Source organism: Trachypithecus francoisi, unplaced genomic scaffold (assembly GCF_009764315.1).
Source record: "Trachypithecus francoisi isolate TF-2019V2 unplaced genomic scaffold, Tfra_2.0 Lachesis_group17, whole genome shotgun sequence".
Taxonomy (NCBI): Eukaryota; Metazoa; Chordata; class Mammalia; order Primates; family Cercopithecidae; genus Trachypithecus; species Trachypithecus francoisi.
Window position 1 is genome coordinate 70087323 of NW_022681462.1, and position 16859 is coordinate 70104181.

The following is a 16859-nucleotide window of genomic DNA, read 5'->3' on the forward strand; positions in this document are numbered from 1 at the left end:
CCAAGACAATCCTAAGTCAAAAGGACAAAGCTGGAGGCATCACACTACCTGACTTCAAACTATACTACAAGGCTATAGTAACCAAAACAGCATGGTACTGGTACCACAACAGAGATATAGACCAATGGAACAGAACAGAGTCCTCAGAAATAATACCACACATCTACAGCCATCTGATCTTTGACAAACCTGAGAGAAACAAGAAATGGGGAAAGGATTCCCTATTTAATAAATGGTGCTGGGAAAATTGGCTAGCCATAAGTAGAAAGCTGAAACTGGATCCTTTCCTTACCCCTTATACGAAAATTAATTCAAGATGGATTAGAGACTTAAATGTTAGACCTAATACCATAAAAACCCTAGAAGAAAATCTAGGTAGTACCATTCAGGACATAGGCATGGGCAAGGACTTCATGTCTAAAACACCAAAAGCAACGGCAGCAAAAGCAAAAATTGACAAATGGGATCTAATTAAACTAAAGAGCTTTTGCACAGCTAAAGAAACTACCATCAGAGTGAACAGGCAACCTACAGAATGGGAAAAATTTTTGCAACCTACTCATCTGACAAAGGGCTAATATCCAGAATCTACAAAGAACTCAAACAAATATACAAGAAAAAAACAAACAACCCCATCAAAAAGTGGGCAAAGGATATGAACAGACATTTCTCAAAAGAAGACATCCATACAGCCAACAGACACATGAAAAAATGCTCATCATCACTCGCCATCAGAGAAATGCAAATCAAAACCACAATGAGATACCATCTCACACCAGTTAGAATGGCAATCATTAAGAAGTCAGGAAACAACAGGTGTTGGAGAGGATGTGGAGAAATAGGAACACTTTTACACTGTTGGTGGGATTGTAAACTAGTTCAACCATTATGGAAAACAGTATGGCGATTCCTCAAGGATCTAGAACTAGATGTACCATATGACCCAGCCATCCCACTACTGGGTATATACCCAAAGGATTATAAATTACTCTACTACAAAGACACATGCACACGTATGTTTATTGCGGCACTATTCACAATAGCAAAGACTTGGAATCAACCCAAATGTCCATCTGTGACAGACTGGATTAAGAAAATGTGGCACATATACACCATGGAATACTATGCAGCCATCAAAAAGGATGAGTTTGCATCCTTTGTAGGGACATGGATGCAGCTGGAAACCATCATTCTTAGCAAACTATCACAAGAAGAGAAAACCAAACACCGCATGTTCTCACTCATAGGTGGGAACTGAACAATGAGATCACTTGGACTCGGGAAGGGGAACATCACACACTGGGGCCTATCATGGGGAGGGGGGAGGAGGGAGGGATTGCATTGGGGAGTTATACATGATATAACGTCATGCACATGTACCCTAGAACTTAAAGTATAATAAAAAAAAATAAAAAAAATAAATAAAATGCATAAAAAAAAAAAAAAAAAAAAGAAACATCTATCCTGAAATTCATTTGGAATTCCAAGACACCCCAAATGGCCAAAATAATCTTGAAAATAAAAACAAAGTTGGAGGTCTCACAACTCCTGATTTTCAAACTTACTACAAAGCTACAGTAACCAAACAGTGTGGTACAGTGTGGCGTAAAGACAGATGCATAGGCCAGTGAAAGAAAATGGAAAGCCCAGAAGTCAACCACACATATATGATCACATGACTTTTGACAAAGGTTCCAAGATCATTCAAAGGAGAAAGGGTAATCTCTTCAACAAACGGTGTTGAGAAAACTGGATATTCACATATAAAAGAATGAAGTAAGACCATTACTTAATATCACACACAAAAATTAACTCAAAATGCATCAAAGACCTAAATGTAAAACCTAAAGCTATAAACCTCTTAAAACATAACGCAACAGTGGATTTGGCAATGATTTATTGATTATGGCACTAAAAGCATAGGCAATAAAAGAAAAAATTGATAAACTAGACTACCTCAAAATCTAAAACTTCTAAGAATCAAAGGACATACTCAGCAAAAAGGCAACCTACACATTGGGAAAAAATATTTGCAAATTATATCTTTTTTAAAGTGTCAATATCCAAACTATATAAAGAACTCCTACAAATCAACAACAAAATAAAACCTGACTTAAAAAAAATGATCAAGAGACTTGAATTGGCATTTCTCCAAAGAAGGGATACAAATAGGCAGCAGTCACACAAAAAGATGTTCAATGTTACTAATCATTAGGGATATTCAAATAAAAACCCACAATGAGATGCCACCTCATACCCATTAGGATGGCTACTATAACAAAACAAAACAAAATAGTAAGTGTTGGTAAGGTAGTGGAGAAACTGGAATCCTTCTACATTCTTGGTGCAAATGTAAAATGGTGCAGCCACTATGGAAAACAATATGGTGGTTCCTCAAAAAATTAAAATATAATTACCACATGATCCAATAATTCCACTTCTGGATATATACTCAAAAGAATTGAAAGCAAGGTTTCGAACAGATAGTTGCATGCACATGTTCATAGATAGTGCATTATTCACAATAGTTAAACATGGAAGTGCCCCAAATTGTCCACTGATGGATAAAGGATATGCAAAATGTGATATATACATACAGTGGAATGTTATTCAGCCTTAAAAAGGAAGGACATTCTGACATATGCTAAAACACGGATGAACTTTGAGGACATTATACACTATGCTAAGTGAAATAAGCTGGTCACAAAATACCATATGATTCCCCTTATATGAGGTACTTGCAGTAGCCAAAATCATATATATAAAGTAGAGTGATGGTTGACAAGGGCTAGGGAGAGAGCGGAGTAGAGAGTTCTTATCTAATGGGTGGAGAGTTTAGTTTCAGTTTTCCAAGATGAAAAGAGTTGTGGAAACGGATGGTGGTGATGGCTGTACAACAATGTGAATGTACTTAATGTCACTGAAACACACATTTTAAAATGGTTAAGATGGTAACTTTTGTATTTATCACAATTTTTAAAAATTAAAATCAAAAGACCATTTTTTAAGACACATGCTAAGAAGAAGAGAAAATCACAAAAGTAAAAATAACATCTTAGCCGCATGATACAAATTTGGGGAACATTTTATTAGGATAATTAGAAATAATGCAAATTCCTTTCCTCTATAAAATCTAATTGTATTCTAACTTAAATATTTTCAATTGCTTACATGCATTTTCATTCATTAGCTACTTTGATACTTTATAATAGTCTTTGTTTAATACAAACGGAAAAAATGAAAAACATTCATTTTTAAAAATAAAATTTTGGGAGACTAATATACATACTTTTTCCTGATTTCAGAATTCCTTGAATGCCCAGATTTGCACATACATGAATGTGTATTAAAATTACTTAGTTAAAATATCTGGTTTCAAAATATTCTATATATTCCACTAAACATTTTTAACTTCTAATTTGATTCTTGTGTTAATAAAAACATCATCTGTCAGTGGAACATCGGGCATGAGAAATATAGCTAGCAAGGCTGATAGATATGAAAATGTGTGTACTGATGAATATAACTCTAGAGATTATGTAAGAAGACTATTTCTAACGATTAGAGTATGATAAAAGGGGATACTAAACTCTCAAAGAATGTATTACTTTTAGAAGGTCCACACATCAAGGCTTGATGTTATTTTCAGACCACAAAAGTATTACATCAGTCACTCGGAAATCTGAGATTAGCCCATCTTTAAGCAGTAAATCTGAAAAAAGCTTAAAACAAAATCATCGTTGACTTCCATACTCCAGTAACATCAGCAAACTAACTTTCAAAAGTACAGCAATTAAATTTATACTGCAATGTAGGAATCTTTTTCAGAAAATGCAGTGAAGCTTGGTGAGGAAAGGGGAGTTATGAGAAATGAATTCTACAGACTATGAAAGTGACTGGTGGGAAAACTATTTGAGGTGCCCTTCTAAGACAGGGTAAAGTCTGAGGTGACCTTATTTTAGGAATTTCAGTAGGTGAAGATCTGTCTTCATCTTCAAACAAGACAGCAAAGTCTTCATCTTCAGATGGGCCTGAAGTTACTTCGTTTTGAAATGGGATACAGCAACCAGAATTTTTATAAGATGAAGAAAATCCAGCTTTATGGAGGAATGGGAAAGTTCCACTTTGAGAGGGATGCTGTTGAACCGTGATTGGAGAATGATCTGTGCTGTAACTTTCAGTACCAGGATGAAGGAAATCTTTTAAATCTTTACATAATTGGCCCCTTTGTTGAATATCAGTGGCAATTCCATTTTGTTGATTGGGAGAGGAAATATCACTTGCAAGAGAAAAGAAGGATGATGTGCTTTGTTGATAGGAGGCTGTATCAATAGTGTTCCCAAAGGCTGGAGAAGTAGTGTTTGTTTCAAAATTCTTAAAATTTTTAGTGTTATATTCAGGAGCAGAGATGGTTATATGTTTTTTAGCATCAGTATTATTTGAGGTTTTAGAAAAGATTTCGATTTCTTTTAGATTAAACACATTCTGGCCACTTGCTTGAGGATCAAAAAAATTGGCACTCTTGTAACAGGAAACTATACTTAGTTTACGGGATGAGAAACATCTTCTGCAGGACATAAAGCTACCAAAATGGTCTGAGGAAGATTTTAAATCAGTGAAGCTTGTGTCTTCTTCAGAATCAAAGTTAGCTCTACTTTGTTGCCGGTATGGGGAAGCATTTCTTTTTTGAAATCCAACAAATAAAGAACATCTTCTTTCAGAGAAAGATGGACTTGATAGAGATAATAACCTTCTACTTGTTTTGGCTGAATTGACTTTACATGTTACAGGGGAATAAGACGTTTTATGACCAAGAGATATATTTGGTTGTGAAATAGAAGAGGTTCCACGATGCTGGGCGTCTGTAGTAACTTGATCTTCTGCAGAACATCGCTGGAAAGCTCTGGTCCTCTTTGCAGCAGCTAGAGTGAGAAAAGGGTCAGATGAAGAAAAAAAAAATAGGGAGCAGAGTGGAGACCTGCCAAGCCTCCTGAAGGATAATATCCACCTTTTGGTGTCTACCAGCTGGTACTGTTTCCATACAAATATGGAAACAGCAGGGAATAAGAATAGGGGAGCTGCGCGGTGGCTCAAGCCTGTAATCCCAGCACTTTGGGAGGCCGAGACGGGCGGATCACGAGGTCAGGAGATCGAGACCATCCTGGCTAATACGGTGAAACCCCGTCTCTACTAAAAAATACAAAAAACTAGCCGGGCGACGAGGCGGGCGCCTGTAGTCCCAGCTACTCGGGAGGCTGAGACAGGAGAATGGCGTGAACCCGGGAGGCGGAGCTTGCAGTGAGCTGAGAGCCGGCCACTGCACTCCAGCCTGGGCGGCAGAGCAAGACTCCGTCTCAAAAAAAAAAAAAAGAATAGGGGAGCTGAAGTTAATGGTCACACAGATGTACTCAAAAGAATACACAAGTCTAAAAGCTTATTTCTGCCTACATAGTACCTACCCACTCTATTAAACCTTGGGAAGAGAAGTTCATAAAATCAGGGAAGCAGGTAGAAAGATCAGGGGAAGCATACACCAGGATACCAGAACAAAAAGATTCCTAAAGGAAAAGACAGAACTGGTTTTAAAAATAATAAACCAGGCCGGGCGCAGTGGCTCACGCCTCTAATCCTAGCACTTTGGGAGGCTGAGGCGGATGGATCACGAGGTCAGGAGATCGAGACCATCCTGGCTAACACAGTGAAACCCCGTCTCTACTAAAAATATTAAAAAATTAGCCAGGCGTGGTGGTGGGCGCCTGTAGTCCCAGCTACTCGGGAGGCTGAGGCGGGAGAATGGTGTCAACCCGGAAGTCAGAGGTTGCCGTGAGCCAAGATTGCACCACTGCACTCCAGCCTGGGTGACAAGCGAGACTCCTTCTCAAAAAAAAAAAAAAAAAGTAATAAACCACAATATCTGTTTGAGACTACTAAACTACTGTATTTAAAGGAGTTAAGGAGAATAAACTTATATTCTGTTGACTAATTGTATTTTAAAATATTAACCATGGATGAAGCAGAATCTCTCTGGGGATAATGATTTAAGTAAATATCTGGACAGTCCAGGATATCCAGTTATTATGGGAAACTAAAGGAAGCACTAAAGGTTGGTTTATGAATATTTTCAATGTTCTTTTAGCATATGTTGAAGTTTTTTTCTAAGGCTTACCTTAAGCATGTTCCCATTTTGAATTTAATCCAAAGTAAGTCTCTCCCCTCCCTTCTAGGCCATCATCTTTAAGCCATAAACAGAAGACTGAATGCTCAAGCTGCATATGGAGTTAACATGGTAACAACACAGAATGTGATGACAGCAGACTCTAGAATCTCATTACAACAGTTTATATTAGAACTGTTCTGTAGCTCAGCTTTCTCAGAAGTTGGAATTCACATGGCTGTGGAATGTGTTTCTACCTTCACTGTTCAAGCAGTTATCCAACAAATCCAGGGGTGGGAAAACAGCTGGATGAGGACAATAACATATATGACACCTGCACAATCCTTTACCTTGGACCATCTCTCTCACCAGCTGCCTTCCACATCCCTGTCCTACTAACTCCTTCTTCTTTCACTCGAACATTCTTTACCCCAGATTTTTGCATCCTTCAGTGATATGGAAAAGCAACTGTTAGAGACTTTGGCCTAAAGATACATTGAGCAGGGGAAAAAAAGTTTAATAAGTAGCACATGTCCTTGCCCCCACAAATGAAACAAGCCTCATCCACCTTAGCAGTAAAGTATGCCATCTGACTGCTTGGGCCATTTGTACAGATTACGGGGATATGCTGTGCCACGATTACTCCTCAGAACAACTGATACTCACCTAAACGCAAGGTTAACAGTTATTAGAAAAGAAACACTATCCTTTCTTATCCAAACCAATTTGGGTTACTGTCCCCATAACAGGTATATGTGTATTTGTATAACTACCTATCACATGAAACACCCCCTCAAATACTTTCTTTTACTGTGCAATCTCCTGATCCTAAATACTACTACCACCTCTAGCCTTTGCTCCCTTCCTAACACCCTAATGCAGGAAACCCTTGAACAAATTCCTTTTAAGAGACCCAAAGCTCTCTCTAATGTTCAGCATACAATGGTCGGACTTATAATTTGATTTTAGTTTACATACAAACTAATAAATTAATCTCTTACTGTTTCATGGATGCCGGCAGAAGACATGAGATTCCTGGGTTAGAGACAGAAGACTTACGTTACTTATAGCACAGCAAAGCAGCATGATCACCAGGACATTTATATTGGTTTTCCTGGGTCCCACATTGCCACAGGGGCAATGCAGAGGGCCCAAGGACACTTGTATTCACAGTGGATTGTGTTATAGGAAAGAAGGTTGAGCTGAAATGATCTACCACTTTTACAGTAAGTAGTAAGCAAAACCTGCTAAACCTGCTCTTGGTCCTGAAGGGAAACAGTAACTCATTCTTCAAGGTTGCTCAACACAACCCTGAAAAATGGCCCACATAAAGAATGACCAGGGCCTTACATGCGTGGCTCATGTAGCAAGATGTCTGGGAGCACAAGAAGCCCAGGAGGACTGTCTGTCTCTGTAGCAATCTATTAAATTTTCCCTCTCTTGTGAGATTACTGTCTTTTGTTCCTAAGCCACACTAAGGTCTGATTGTCATTTTCCAAAAGGATCTCTTCTGCACATTGCAAGAACAGAATATGTAATGCTTATAGTTTCTCTAAGAAATTTTCTTTGAAAAATTGGGCCAGCTTGTTGTTTAACACTCCCACCAATGGACTCTGAAAGAAGCATCTGCTCACTGAGCTACCCCAAAGGAAATAATTTTTGTAACTAAATCTCAACATTGTTAACCATTGCTGCTCAGTGGAGGTAATAAAGAGGTCAGATCACTCCCTCGACCCTATTCAAGCAAATCTATGATTATCCAGACACAAACAAAAAGGTGTTTGGGTGTGGTGCACTTGGGGGGATGAGGAAGAAGATCCAGATCTGCTCAGACATCAGAAAAGAAATATCATACCAGTACAGATAATATCTAGAAGCTGTTTAATATTGTTCTAGGTGAAGAACTTACCTAACCCTCTAAATGTCTGCAAATTGCCTCCTTTTGGCTTATTTTTAAGAGAACCAAAATTAGACTTAGCCCAAAAGCAAACAGTAACCCCTTATAATGACAAGCATCTAAAACATGTTCATCCTTCAATTCATTCCCAATTCTCTTCATTATCAATTCTATGACCCCAGGTACCTTCTGCTTTTATCATGCCCTATGGCCACCCAAACCTCCTCCTTTTCTACAACAGCCACTCTATTCTCACCAAGGTCAATATTTCATCATTATACTCACTATGCCCAATGAACCTTTTGTTTATCTCTAACCATAATTACCACTCATTAAAATGAAAAGTTCATCATGATTGCTCAGGTGGATGTTAAAAAGTCTTCTAGAACAAAGCTTCTCAAATGTTAGGGTGTGTAAGAGTCATTCACAGAGCTTGTTAAAATGCAGATTCCTGAGCACCGCTCCCAGACATTCTGATTCGCTAGGTCCGAGGTGTGTCCTGAGAATGTGCATTTCCCACACTCCCACAGGCAAGACGGGATGCTGATGTTGCTGGTCCACAGACCACAGTTTGAGTAGCTCTGTTCCAGAACATATGGGTCATTGACGACCCCCAGAGTCAAGGCAGAAGCGTCTTTGGAGGTACCTCATAGCAGCTGCCTATCTAAGCTGGAGTCTAGAAAAGACAGTGAACAATACCAGGACTGATGTCCCCCTCCTGGAACCTAGATGACAAGTCTCTTCAGAGAATCTATATTACACATGGGGAGAAGTTGGAGGCACAAGGGGAGAGCCCTGACTGGGACTGAAACCTTAACACAAAGAACAAGTCCCAAACTAAAAATTGAGTTAACTTGAATTGACAAATGTAAGTTTTTCCACATTATTCAAAACAAATATTGTGAAGTACTCTGAATTCAGCTATTGAAAAACACACATCTGTAGTTGATCTGAGTGTAGTATTATTCTTCAATAATAATAATACAGACTATTCAATTCATTACATTAATTTAGTTGCTTTTATAAATAGTTTATCAAATGTGCCTGATTGTGGACAGTAACAGCAATATTCATTTTTAAATTAGCACCAGGTAAACTGCTGTATTTCCTTTCACTACAACATTACACTCTATCCACGTAAGTTCCCTGTTTGCAGTTGGTTACCAAGATGACACAGCTGTCTGTATGTGACTTGCGAGGCAGAAGAAGTATGGCTTTTTTATGAATATAGCACAAATATTGGTTATTTCTATTTTATAGAAATTCTACTTTCAGAATTTTCTCATCCATATATTATTTTCTTTTGAGAGAAAGAAGGTTATTAAAATTAATTCACTGAATAACTCAGAAACAGAAAGTCAAATACTACATATTCTCATTCATAAGAAGGAACTAAATAATGTGTACACATGGGCATTGAGCATGGAATAACAGACAGTAGACACTTCTAAAGGTGGGAGGGTGGGAGGAGGTGAGGGATGAGAAATTACCTAACGGGTACAATGTACACTATTTGGGTGATAGTTACACTAAAAGCTCATACTTTGCAAAACAGCCATGTAACAGAACTGCATTTTTACTCTCTAAATCTACAAAAATCAAAATTAAAAAAATAATTTCAAAAAATAAAATAAATTCACTAAAAGCATTCTAGTCAAGAATATAGAACAGGACACAATCAAGGGTTTGAAATGATGCAAAAACAAGCTGGAAGTAGTTTTGAAACAATGAAAACAAAAAGTATGTATTCTAGGCCAACAAGTATATATGCATTCTAGCAACATTAGATAATTTGTTTTCTTCTCTATACTCTCCACATCCTCCGCCTTTTGCCTCTCTATCAAGCTCACCCTAAAAATCCCCAAATCTGGATCAATTCAACCACCAGGGTTCTTACTCTCATATGAAATGGCAATAACTATTGAAAAACAGAATCATCCAACAGTGAAGACTGGCACGTAGTCTTGAATCTCAAATGGGGAAACCACCTCCTGGGTAATCCTTATTAATGTTTCTAGTTAATTACCTCTTCTACTCTCCACACCTGCTCTTCCAAACGTTCTTCCTTCACATGTTCATCATTAACGCAAATACTTCATGATAATGTATCATGTGCTGAATGATAAACTGTGCTAAGCACTGGGAACACCACAGCAAACACATTAGTGCAGATTCTTAAGGAGGTCAAAGTCCTAAGACATGGAAACTGATAGAGGACAGGAGAGGGACAGTACAGGGAAGAGAAAAATAAAGCATCTCACTCTTCTTCCTCAAATGTGTCAGTGTCCATTCACCTCCACCCTAGCAGATGGCCTACAGTCCACCCTCTCTGAAAAAACTAAAGTTATAAGCCAGGAACTCTTTCAACTTCCAACTCCTATACCCACAAAGGTATCTACTTTCTTTTTTCTTTCTTCTTTTTTTTTTTTTTGAGATGGAATCTCACTCTGTCGCCCAGGCTGGAGTGTAGTGGTGCGATCTCGGCTCACTGCAACCTCCGCCTCCCGGGCTCACGCCATTCTCCTGCCTCAGCCTCCCAAGCAGCTGGGACCACAGGCGCCCGCCACCACGCCCGGCTAATTTTTTTGTATTTTTAGTAGAGACAGGGTTTCACTGTGTTCACCAGGATGGTCTCAATCTCCTGACCTCATGATCTGCCCGCCTCGGCCTCCCAAAGTGCTGGGATTATAGGTGTGAGCCACCGCGCCCAGCCAAGGTATCTACTTTCTATTTCATAGAGTCAGAAACACCATCAATTGTAAGAAAGAAAGAAAATTATGATTCAGTTCTATAATGCTATTAATTGATGGTAAGAAACATCTCCATTTACGAGACTTAAAATGTTAAAAATGTTCATCTTATAATTAATGAAATACAGTAGGTTGAACCCACCTGTTCCCTCTTAGTTAGGTTAGGCTTAAAAAGGTATTCAAATGGAATTGAGGTGAGTTTCATACATGGGTATTCACCTTGAGAGGTGAAGCCTGAATTCAGCAGGTATTTCACATACGCCTTCACCTTATCCCCCTTCCCTTTATCCCCTAGGATACTGTTTTTAGAGCATTCTGACACCATGTACTTTCTTAAGTGGGGATGAGTAAGGCGAGAGGCAGTGCAGCAGAGTGGTAAAGTGTACAGACTCTATCCCTTACCAGTGAGTTGCCTAATCTTTCCCAGACTCCACTGCCTTGTGTCTAAAACTTCAGAGTTAATGTGTATATTAAATGAGATAATGAATATAAAACATTTAGGACAGGATCTGGAAAAAATTATTGATGGAGTTGACTTCCATTTTCTTCTGTAATATCTGTGTAGTCACAGAACTGGGGTCTTTTTTTTTTCCCTTATATAACATGTAGAATTACCATAATTTTGATTTTGTATATATTGTATCGATTGTACTAAGCATTAGAGACTTGTAGAAATCTAAGTATTACTCTTGGTGTCAAGGTATTGGGGTACCCAGATTCATTTGTAGATGTGCTGGTACAGTGGATGGTTGTTGGACACTTCAAGTTTTGAAGAAGGCACAGGAAGATTACTAGATGAGGCTTCTGAAGACAAATGTGTCCAAATTGGAATCCATGGCCAATAGCATATAAGCTCTAAGAGTGCAAGGGCTTTGTTACCACTGTATTCATCTACAGGAGTGTAGCTCATAGTGGCTGCTCAGAAAACATTTGTTTTAGAAATGAATGAATCTGCAAATGTGTTCTTTCTGTCTTTCTTAAGAATCTATTGGCTATTATATTTATAGATTTAATGGCAACAGGGACATTGATTAGGAAGATAACAAAATGTAGAGAAGAGCTTAACCTTTTCCAAGCTAGTACTTACTCCTTTACTAGGGGCAGCAATGCTACTTTATATTGTCAGTTTCCATGTTACCAGATACTATCTTGAGCTTAATAAAGTTTCCCTAGAGTCTGCAAGTGACACTATTCTTTCTTCGACATGTTATCCCAATACCTAAGGTGTACTGCTGCTAAAAAGGTCAGGTGACACCTTGTTTCATAGGTTATTTCCTTTGTTTTGTTTTCGATGTTTTTTAAAAGGCCCTTTTCCTGCATCTTTACTCTTGCCGTCTGTATTGGCTTCTTCCCTGTGGCCCGTAAATATGCTCAAGTATCTCCCAGGTGAAAACAAAAACAAAAAGTGAAACATAAAATATATGTTCTCTGAACCTGATACCCCTTCTTAATTACACATCCTCCTTCCATCTAAAGTCAAGTTCCTTGAAATGAGCGTCTACCCTTCTGGTGTCCACATCTTTACCTCTCTTTCATTTGTCCAGGCCTAGATCAGGTTTCTGTACTTATCACTACCCAGCAACTTCTCCTGCAAAGCTTCTCAAAAAGTGACCTCCTAAGTCTCAAATCCGGCAAACACAGTTCAGTTCCTATTTTACTTGACCAAACACATTAGAAGTGAAAGGCTACTGTTAAATGTATTTTTCTAGTTCAGAGGCTGGCAAACTACACCCTGTGGGCCTAATCTACCAGCCCTCTGTTTTTGTAAATAAAGTTTTATTGGAATGCAGCCATACCCATACTGCCTATGGCTGCTTTCACACTACAATGGCAGAGTTTTGAGATGGAGGCTGTGCGGTCCTCAGAGCCTAAAATTCTTTTTTTTTTTTTTTTTTTTAAGATTGGCTGTTTTTTAAAATTGTGTTTTCAATGAGAAATACCTCATCTGTTTACAAAATAACTCTTGAAAAATCCAAGGAGTACAGATACTATAAAACTAAAGCAAACTCCAGTTATGAGACACTACATACATCATGCAAAAACAACAGCCTCATCTCCAGGTTATGAAAACTAAAACTAAAAAGTCACTACATAGAAAAGGTCCAAGTTTTCAGCTTGGCAGAACTTGGGTGGTGCAGTTACACAAAATGTTTAATAAACAGAATTGTTTTCCCCAATGTGTAAACAAAATGACAAGACTAAACCTGTGCCTAGCAATTTCAATCTAACTCTGAAGCTACATAAAATACACAGACACCTTATACACTTCACCTGTTGGCATGGCCATATGACCGTCTTTTTTTCTTAGTTGGTAGGGGGAAGGGCAAGGTGACTGTGCAGAGTAAAGACATGGGGAGTAGAAATATTGTATATTAGACATTATAAAGTCACAGTGAAAAGAAAGCCTCAATTAATGCATAGCCTAAGGGGGAAAAGACTACACTCCAATTTCACAAAGTTAATTTAGAAGGATACGGGAAGAGTTTAACTGCAGTTTAACATGAAAAATGCATATATAATAGAATGGAGCAACAATGAAGGATTCATGAAATATACAGCCCAAAATTCTTACAGAAAAAGTTTGCCAACTCCTGTTCTAGTACATTTAATACATCTGATCATTTCCTTCTAATTTATAAAACCATTCATTTTAAAAAAGATTTTAGATATAGTGCAAAGTGATTTTATTATCTCAACTTTCATTAGCATCTAAAACAACATGAGACATGATTAACCACATTTTAAGATAAATAAATTGAGGTTTGGAGAAGTGAAGTTACACGGCTAGTTAAAGGCTGAACCAGGATTCTTGCTTGGGTCAGAATGGTTCTAAAACCTGTGGTTTTTACCATTATTCTGGAAATCTTGTCCTCTCTTGGTTTCTGTGACACTTTGTGCTCTGGTTCCCTGCTCACTGCTTTGACCAGTCATCTGTCTTCTTTTGCAGGCTTATCCACCTCTATCCACTCCTTCAGTACTGGTTCCAGAAAGCTCTGTACTCCATTCTCTTCTCTCTTCCCATGCTACACATTGTGCTTGAGCAATGGCATCCATTCCCATAGCATCCAGCTTCTTACAAAAGCTTCTTATGAAAGCTGGTATATACCCACTATACTAGTGGGATGCCCAGAACGTGAACAACTTTCCAGAGAGAAATGCTGCACTCAGCCTTTAGCAGTTCCTTTCATGGGTGGCACGTGGATGGCTGCTCATGCTGGCAGTGGCTTCAATCTCTTAGCAAGTCCTGCCCAGGAAGGTCTAGCATCTGGCTGCAGGATGGAAAGGTGCTTCGCACTTATTGCTTTTTTCTTGGCCTTTAGGGTTCTAGTTAATAGAACCCTAAAAGACCAAAAGCATCACTCTTAAACATCTTGCTAGATTTTCTTTTAAAAAATCTGTTTTACTTGTGAGACTTTACTTTGTTCCTGCTAGATCTCCAGGGTCCAGACAGTGCCTGTCACAGAGTAGACACTCACACTGAATGAATATGGGGACTTCAATTGTTAATGTCAACTTTTCTTTTTTTAAAAGAAATTCATAGAAGAGGACTAAATGGCAAATGAATGATGAAAAGCTCAATCTTACTGGTGTTCAGGGAAATACAAATTGAAAAATAATTAGTTACGATTTCATCTTCATCAGGTTGGCTAAAATTAAAAAGTCTGACAATACAAAAATTTGTATGGGAAGATAAGAATTCTCATATACTGCTCACAGGATGGTAACTTGGTATACTTTACGGAATAATTTAGTAATATATAATAATAATATAATCTATTATATAGACTTCAAATGTATACTTTCAAGAAATTCTTCCACATATGCCTAAGGAACTATGAAGGAAGGTGTTTCAATAAAGAATTGTTTATAAGAGCAAAAACATGAGGATTCCCGGGCAAGATGGCCAAATAGAAACAGCTCCGGTCTGCAGCATCCAGCGAGACCAATGCAGAAGGTGGGCAATTCTGCATTTCCAGCTGAGGTACCTGGTGCATCTCACTGGGACAGGTTAGACAGTGGGTGCAGCCTATGGAGGGTGAGGTGAAGCTGGGTGGGGTTTTGCCTCACCCAGGAAGTGCAAGGGGCTGGAGAACTCCCTCCCCTAGCTAAGGGGAGCTGTGAGGGACTTGCCGTGAGGGACAGAGATATCCAGCCCAGATAGTACACTTTTCCCATGGTCTTCGCAACCCACAGACCAGGAGATTCCCTCCAGTACCTGTGCTGCAAGGGCCCACGGTTTCAAGCACAAAACTGGGTGACTGTTTGGGAAGATACCAAGCTAGCTGCAGGATTTTTTTTTTTTTTTTTTGGTACCCGAGTGGCACCTGGAACACCAGCAAGACAGAACCATTCACTCCCCTGGAAAGGGGGCTGAAGCCAGGGAGCCAAGTGGCCTAGCTCAGCGGATCCCACCCCCACAGAGTCCAGCAAGCTAAGATCCACTGGCTGGAAACTCTCGCTGACAGCACAGCAGTCTGAAGTCGACCTGGGATGCTCCAGCATGGTGGGGGAAGGGGTGTCCACCATTACTGAGGCTTGAGTAGGCAGTTTTCCCCACATGGTGTAAACAAAGCCACCAGGAAGTTCAGACTGAGTAGAGCCCACTGCAGCACTGCAAAGCAGCTGTAGCCAGATTGCCTTTCTAGATTCCTCCTCTCTGGGCAGGGCATCTCTGAAAGAAAGGCAGTAGCCTCAGTCTGCGGCTTACACATAAAACTCCCATTTCCCTGGGACAGAGCACCTGGATGAAGGGGCAGCTGTGGGCACAGCTTCAGCAGACTTAAATATTCCTGCCTGCCAGCTCTAAAGAGAGCAGTGGATCTCCCAGCACAGTGCTCAAACTCTGCTAAGGGACAGACTGCCTCCTCAAGTAGGTCCCTGATCCCTGTGCCTCCTGACTGGGGGACACCTCCCAGCAGGGTCAACAGACATCTCACACAAGAGAGCTCCAGTTGGCATCTGGCAGGTGCCCCTCTGGGATGAAGCTTCTAGAGGAAGGAGCAGGCAGCAATCTTTGCTGTTCTGCAGCCTCCACTGGTGATACCCAGGCAAACAGGGTCTGGAGTGGACTCCTAGCAAACTCCAACAGACCTGCAGAAGAGGGGCCTAACCGTTAGAAGGAAAACTAACAAACAGAAAGCAATAGCATCAACATCAACAAAAAGGAAGACCACGCACAAACTCCATCAGAAGGTCACCAACAACAAAGAACAAAGGTAAATAAATACACAAAGATGAGGAAAAACCAGTGCCAAAAGGCTGAAAATTCCAAAAAACAGAATGCCTCTTCTCCTCCTAAGGATCACAACTCCTTGCCAGCAAGAGAACAAAACTGGACAGAGAATGAGTTTGACGAATTGACAGAAGTAGGCTTCAGATGGTGGGTAATAACAAACTCCTCTGAGCTAAAGGAGCAAGTTCTAACCCAATGCAAGGAAACCTTGATAAAAGGTTAGAGAAATTGCTAACAAGAATAACAAGTTTAGAGAAGAACATAAATGACCATGCATGACCTGACGGAGCTGAAAAACATAGCACAAGAACTTCATGAAGCATACACAAGTATAAAAAGCCAAATTGATCAACCAGAAGAAAGGATATAAGAGACTGAAGATCAACTTAATGAAATAAAGCATGAAGACAATATTAGAGAAAAAAAGAATGAAAAGGAATGAACAAAGCCTTCAAGAAATATGAGACTATGTGAAAAGACCAAACCTACATTCAGGTGTACCTGAAAGTGACAGGGAAAATGGAATCAAGTTGGAAAACACACTTCAGGATACTATCCAGGAGAACTTCCCCAACATAGCAAGAGAGGCCAACATTCAAATTCAGGAAATATGGAGAACACCACAAAGATATTCCTCAAGAAGAGAAACCCCAAAACACATAATTGTCAGATTCACCATGGTTGAAATGAAGGAAAAAATATTAAGGACAGCCAGAGAGAAAGGTCGAGTTACCCACAAAGGGAAGCCCACCAGACTAACAGGAAATCTCTCTGCAGAAACTCTACAAGCCAGAAGAGAGTGGGGGTCAATATTTAACATTCTTA

At 39.4% G+C, this 16859-nt stretch overlaps 1 protein-coding gene across 5 annotated transcripts in view; it reads right to left on the reverse strand.

Moving 5' to 3' along the window:
- Nucleotides 1-16859, reverse strand: part of RMDN2 (regulator of microtubule dynamics 2) — an 88220-nt gene that overhangs the window by 58598 nt on the left and 12763 nt on the right. The window contains exons 1-2 of one of the 5 annotated variants that reach the window (XM_033175998.1): nucleotides 6167-6294; nucleotides 3953-4922 (exon numbers count right to left, since the gene is read on the reverse strand). The exons of 2 other annotated variants lie outside the window; for them this stretch is intronic. In XM_033175998.1, coding sequence (XP_033031889.1) covers nucleotides 3953-4578 — 626 coding nt within the window. In that variant the 5' untranslated portion in view covers nucleotides 4579-4922; nucleotides 6167-6294. Of the gene's footprint in view, nucleotides 1-3952; nucleotides 4923-6166; nucleotides 6295-7155; nucleotides 7341-16859 lie in introns of those variants that run through there. 2 more of the 5 variants (XM_033176001.1, XM_033176002.1) reach the window with 2 other exon arrangements.